The sequence below is a fragment of the Nematolebias whitei genome, chromosome 9 (genome assembly GCF_014905685.2).
Source record: "Nematolebias whitei isolate Nwh7 chromosome 9, NemWhi1, whole genome shotgun sequence".
NCBI lineage: Eukaryota > Metazoa > Chordata > Actinopteri > Cyprinodontiformes > Rivulidae > Nematolebias > Nematolebias whitei.
Window position 1 is genome coordinate 47938420 of NC_056506.1, and position 7092 is coordinate 47945511.

Here is a 7092-nt window from a genome sequence, read left to right on the forward strand (position 1 = left end):
GGAGATTTTTCGTCACACAAAATACTCAGAGCTTCTGGTGTTAGAGGGCAGCCAAAGGATTGTTGCAGTGAGTGATTTAACACTTGAGCGTGACACAACTGTGTTGTTTGATTTCTCAGAGTGTGATGAACTGAAACCAGGAAGACTCAAGAGACGGAAGGAATTCAAGGTTCAAGTTCTTTATTGTCATTCACATCAAATGTGGGACATGAGTTATTAATAACTCGTCAATAAAATATCTCTGTAGCAGATAGGGTCATTAGTTATGATTTATAATTTTATTAGAATTATGGGGCACCACCCTTTTTTAGGGAATTGAAAAATTTTATTAACAATGGAGTCTCAAGAATAACCAAAGTATACGAGTTCTTTTCGTGCTGTTATATCTTATTTATATTAAAACACACCAACACTGGTTTATGTTAGCCACCATTCATGTTATGTTTATTTTGCATATGGACATATTAAAAACAGCAATAGCATATGAAAATAAAACTGGCAATATTGAAGGGAAAAACAAGATAATATAGCTTTTGAACTTTGAGAAGGAATGTTTACATAAAGTTAGACTAAATTAAAAGAGAAGTTCTGTAAAAATCTGAGATTGGCGGACTAAAAATAAAGTATAAACTAAGCTGGCACTTTGAGGTGGTCTTGGTGGGTGGAAGGAAATATCTCCTACCAGAGATCATCTGTTCTTCTTCAGTTATTGTAGAAGATGCTGAGCAGAAAGGCAGCTGGTGGGTTTTAGTCTGTCCTGGGAGTGGATCCTCTCAAGGACCAGACAAAGTCTTGGGCTGCATGGCTCCGAGGGTTTTTCTGAGTTATTTCGCGTGTCGACCTTCTCTCTCCTCTCCAAACACACATGACGACCTCAAAACAAGACAAGACGAGACTCCTCTGAGTGTCAGCTTAACTCATTCTAAAAGGGGGCATGTCCATTTTAAAATCTTATCCAATCAGGGCAGCTTGAGCAACGAGGCTGTGATCAAATCTTAAACTGCTGCGTTTATTTGAGCAAGACAATCTGTCAAAGTCAAGGAAGAAATAAGAAATAAATTTTCTTTTGAGTAACTTCAACTATTAATAAAATTCATTAAATAAAATATACCATACCATACCATACCATTTTATTTATAGAGCACTTAAAACAGCGACAAGGCCAACCAAAGTGCTGTACAGACAGAACAACAGGTAACACACAAAGCAATATACAAAATGAAGTAAATCAGAATATAGACATAAAAACGATGCAGATAATGACGACAAACCAGTGTGAAGCGTACAGGTTCAAAACACAGATCATCTGGTGTTGAAAGCTACTGAATAGTAGTGAGTTTTTAAACGGGACTTGAAAACCGAGCGGAAGGGGGCCTGTCTGACAAGCAGAGGTAACTCGTTCCAGAGTCTTGGTCCTGCTACAGAGAAGGCCCTGTCACCTCTGCGCTTAAGACAAGTTCCTGGAACTGTGAGGAGCAACTGGTCCGCTGACCTCATATATACAGGGGCTGTACTGTACTGGTAAGTGTCTGTGGAAGAAGAATGTGGATGGAGTTTTCTTTAAAGATAGAGGATCTTCTGGAAAAGATGTGCTGGTCTGTGGAGCTGACCAGCGCATCTTTTCTGGATGAGCTCAACACCTTCTATGCCCGAATTGATGCAAATACCACGCTTGCCACCAGACCACATAGACAGTGAGGATGCTACACTCTGTTTAGACACTGCTACAGTGAGATGGGCGTTCAAGAAAGTAAACCCTCACAAGGCACCAGGGCCTGATGGCATCCCAGGACGGGTGCTGAGAGTGTGCGCTTACCAACTCACCAGGATGTTTACCACCATCTTTAACCTGTCTCTGAGCCAGTGTATTGTGCCCACAGTCTTCAAGACCTCAACTGTTGTCCCCATCCCAAAGACCTCTGCAGCATCCTGCCTTAATGACTTTCGGCCCATAGCACTCACATCTGTCATCATGCAGTGCTTTGAGCAAATTATCAAGACTCACATCTGTGCTTCCCTCCCTGACCACTGCAAAAAGGAGATACAATCACACATCTCTACAGAACATTATGATTTATAAAAGAGGTTATAAATTGGCACGCTGTCAAAATAGAAGATGGACTCAGTGATACTACTAACATGTCAAAATCTCAGAAAGATCATCTTTAAATCATCAAATTAGTTTTCAAATTCTGTGAATTTTCCCAAAGTTTTGATGTTTTTTTTCCTCAAATTTCTTGAGTTTTCCTTGTCTGGAAAATGTGAAAATGATTTTCCAGGTTTTTCCTGTTTTCCAGAGTATCTGGGAACCCTGTAATGGTGAAGTAGAAGATAAAGTAATTACAACTGGGAATAATGGAACTTGAGACTCACGTGGATGGTGTGGCAGGCAGAATGGATCAGTGCTGACTGAGAAGAAACTGAGAAATGAACTGAACGAACATGGAGCAATACGAATAAAAATAAACACTAAATTTAAAGTTTAATTAAAAGCATAAGTATTCCTCATTTAATCTTAATGAAACATAGAAAATTATCTTGGATATAAGAGTCAAAAAACATTCAGATACTTGAACTAATCTCAAACAACTGTCAAATATTACACCATAAAATCCAAGAACACTAAACAAAATAAACCACTTCTGCCTTGACTTTATCAAAATAAAGACAATTTTAATTTTGTTTATATCATGAGCTGAATCTTGTTTGAACCCAAATGCAGACAGGACTTGGAGAACTCAAGAATAAAGTAAAATACAATTTACTTAAATTAACCAATGGGCTGAAGTGGCATCCAAACTTACTTACAGTGAGTACAAAGAGACAGGGTGGAAAACAACAAGATGTCTTAACTGGACAATCCATGTACCGTACAAAAAAGAAGACACAAGGATGAACAATATACACTTTAAACACTAGCAAGGGAATGATCACTAACACCTGGGGAAGTGTAACGACACACGTGACAGAAGCAGGAGCTGGAACTTGATTACATGAGGGAGAGCAGGAACACACAAGGATCACAAAACACACAAGACACCCAGATCCTCTCAGTACCATGTAAATGTTCAACAAGCGCTACAGGAACATATAAGTGTTGTATCATTACGTGCAGAATGGTTTGAATAACATTTAAATAATATTTTAAAACAACTGCAAAAAGGAAAATTATATATTTTATGTAATAACGTACTCATATTCTTGAGTTTCTTCAGTGTTCAGTTCTGGATGAAACCTTTTTACTGCGAGTCAACTTTATCCAGGCTATTCAATAAAACTTCAGGTTTTGAGATCAACTCCTATTTTGGTTGACAAGTACGCCTGTTTCAGCTTGCAGCTTTCCTTAGTGGAGCTGAGGCAAAAAAAGTTTGCACGTGTGATTAAAGTCCAACTGACTGAAATGATAAAAGAAAGAAAACAAGTTGGATGTCCATCGACAGAAATAGGTTATCACGATATAAAATGCTGCAAATCACAAACATTTTTAAGAGACTGAGCTGAATACAGCACCTCAGACTGAGGAAGTCTTTCGGATGAGAGACGAAACGTATCTACATTTTTTTGCTTTGTTTGGTTTTTTGAATGTCCAGAGGACCAGATTGAACTTTTTTGGATTTTTCTACCTGGATTATTGAGCATGCATCAAGATAACACCCCAGTGGCTTTTAAACTCCCCCAAAAAAATTACAGCTAAGACTGGTTCATCCCAAAGATCCAGTCCCCTGGCACAGAGTAATAATGTGTATGCTGTTCAGTGTCAGGAGGGCTGTGATCAGTCTTACATTGGGAAAACTAAACAGCCACTGGCTAACAGAAAGAGACGTCATCAACATGCACTGCAGCATGGCAGCTCTGATGAGAGCTCCACTTCAACTCACACTTTTTTTTTGTTCAATGTTGTTTGTGTTTTGACTTTTTGTACCTGCACTGCACTGCATGCTACAGGTATGACCGTTTTTGCAATTGCGATTGACAGTGAGTGGGAAATTTGGACCGACTTTTGGGGAGTTCACAGCAGACATTTTTCTCTTGGGTTCTTTGTTCATCTGGGCACCATAAGAGGAAAACATGGAGAGAGAAACAAGCCGGTGTTTTGTGCAGGACCAGCCAGAGATGCAGCAAACCGCCCTCAGTCCTGCTTTTGGGTGTTCAGTCTCTGAGGTGTGGACTGGATGACCTGTGCACACGGATTTATTGCGAGTGAGACATGAGCAGCTGTTGTGTCTTTGCCTTTGTGGAAGCATGGCTGGAGCCATCCATCCCTGAATCTGTTGTGGCTCCGGATGACTTCTCTGTCTACCAGTTCCACAGAACTGAGTCACATCTGTAACACCTAGTATGCTTATTGCTGCTGCACTATATGGCTGTATCATGTGTGTCGCTTCCTTGTCATCGTGGTTCAATTCATCTCAATGTTGCTCACTGTCTGTGCAGTGGCCTGTCATTCAACCTTTATTTATACAGATAAATCCCATTGAACCTCAAAGACATTTACAAGTGAGACCTGTCACACAATCTATGTGGTGTGTGTTGTGTGCAATATGTATCATGTGTATTTAAGCACTGTTACTGCCTGTGAGGTACTTGTTTGTATTGATTCATCCTACTTGCACTATTGTATTCTACCATGTTGTCTACTATCTTTCTTTCAAATATTGTAGCTGTTGTATTTATTTATTTTTTTCACTTTTTGGAGCTTTGTTTTGTACTTTTGTTGCATGCTTTGGTATTTCTTGTTGTTGTTTTTTTTTTTTTTTTGATGAGTCGAGACGGTTCTTCTTGTCCTGAGCATTTCGGTGCATTGTTGATCGTGTGTTGAATTGCATAGAACAATACATAAGAAATATAAACTAATAAACTATAAGTGCAACATCATCAGGCCAGAACTCTGCAGGCCAGCAGTCACTCTTTCAGGAAAGGTGGGCGCATCCTTGATAGAGAGAAACGTTAGTCTGAGTGAGGAGTAAAAGAAGCCATCATTGTGAAGATAACTTGTCCATCGTTAAACAGGGACACAGGCCTCCGTGTTCTGTCACCCTCAGCCCTCTGCGTCTAGCACGTGGTGTATTGGCAATGGCATCTGATTCTCCAAGTTAACAGCTAATGTTGAGTCAAGCCAAATGAAACAGTCCTCGTTATCTTAACAGATTGGGTACACATAAAGTAATGAGAGGAGACAGAAGAAGAGCGAGTGGGACTCGCAGCAGGGCAAGCTGCAGCAGTGACATTGGGGTAGCTGAGTGTGTAACCTGTGCCATTTAAAAGATGCTTTGTGTCCTTATCAAAGTCTAACAATAAAAAAAGAAAGAGGACTCGCGTTTGTGTCACTTGAGAACATACACCGAGAGGGGAGACAGTCAAGGAGGGATTCATTCAGTGAACAACCTGCCAATTTGCACATGCACACACAGAGAATTGATGCCGAGGAGTGATTCGTTCAATTAGTACTGTGCTGGAAGTGGCACTGTGTCACTCACTCGCATACTACATGAATAAACTGCATGAACTGAAGGATTCAGTGAACAAATCTTTTGAACAAATCATTTTAATGAACTGATTCTAGGGATTCAGCACACTGAAAAGAACTGCTGTCCCTATCACTAGTTCCACGTATTGCAGTTATGAGACATGGTTACAATAAATATAGGTGAAGTTTAATAAAGAATAAAAATAAATACATAAATACTGTACAATAAGCAGAAATGTTATTTTGATGCAAAGGCACAAATAAAACAAGGCCAGGCTAGCAAAAAGAAAAATGACTGAGAGGCTGACACTTTGATTAAAAACAAATTGTGATCAACATGTTTCCTCACCAGCAGTAGCAGGATTTGTATTATTTCACGGAGCATCCGATGAAATCAAACAGGAAGAGAAAAAAAAACTGCTTCACTTTCTTCATAAGCAATTCAGAGTTTCAATAAGCTCACTTTGAGGTACATTCACGTCAATATGGACTGAGATGAGCATAATAAAACATGTACTTCTCATAATCTTAATTTCCTCTCAGAGCTGAAAGGTTTGGACATTTTCCATTAGGCCTTAGACCACAAACAAGCTTTGGTTGGCCACAACCTGCTGCTGCTTTTGTGATGCCGGGTATAAGGACACGTTAATGGGCCTCAGTCGATAACATTTTTGCCACACTGCTCTGTTTTGTAAGAGCGCTCCAGCAACGCTCTGATGTACTGGACTTATAGGAAGATTAATGCAGATCAGCACTCAGCTTTGACTGATGTAGTGTTTTCCTGTCGTTACAACTTTCTTCAGAATTCATTTACAACTCAGCACTCCTTAAAAGAGGAGTGGTGGGTTGTAAATGATCTGTTGATTCTGTTGCTGCAGTTTGGCTTTCAATCTCAGCAGAATTATGATGGATGGCGAAATTTGCAATCAAATAAAATAATGTTAAAACAGGTGGAGAAAAACATTCAGATTGGAAGAAAAGCTGAGAAAGGAACCTACTGTAACTGTGTGTGTGTGTGTGTGTGTGTGTGTGTGTGTGTGTGTGGGGGGGGGATAACCAAATGTGTATTTTAGAACTCCAAGTGAATGTTCAATGTTCATCTTCAAGAAGAAGAAACTGTATCAGAAAGCATTTACTTTACAAATTATTAAGGAACTCCTCCCAACAATTTCCTGGAATTCCTTTCCTGGAACACTCACCTAATGCCAAAAGGTGAGGGATGATATTTGTCTTGATGTGTATGTCTAATACCAAATACAGAAGTCCCTCCTTTATCGCGGGGTTTTTTGTTCTCTACCATCTAAAGCACTAGTAGAGTGCTGTATAAATGGGTAAATGAGGACACAGATTGTAGTGTAAAGCGCTTTGAGTATCATGAAATAAGATAAAAAGGCGCTGTATAAGTACAGTCCATTTACCATTTACCCCCTTGCAAGAAGTGGAAAAACCTCAAAGTAGGAACAGTAGTGCAAGTAGTAAGTAGTTGTTTATTTCAGTATACATAATATATATATATATATATATACATACATATAGTGCTGGAGGTGGCACTTTGTCACTCACTTGCATACTACATGAATAAACTGCATGAACTGAAGGATTCAGTGAACGAATCCTTTGAACAG

At 39.4% G+C, this 7092-nt stretch overlaps 1 protein-coding gene across 1 annotated transcript in view; it reads left to right on the plus strand.

Annotated features, from left to right (window-relative positions):
- Window positions 1-1657: 1657 nt before the first annotated feature.
- Window positions 1658-7092, plus strand: part of vipr2 (vasoactive intestinal peptide receptor 2) — a 67740-nt gene continuing 62305 nt past the window's right edge. The window contains exon 1 of the mRNA XM_037681402.1: window positions 1658-1977. Coding sequence (XP_037537330.1) covers window positions 1658-1977 — 320 coding nt within the window. The remainder of the gene's footprint in view (window positions 1978-7092) is intronic.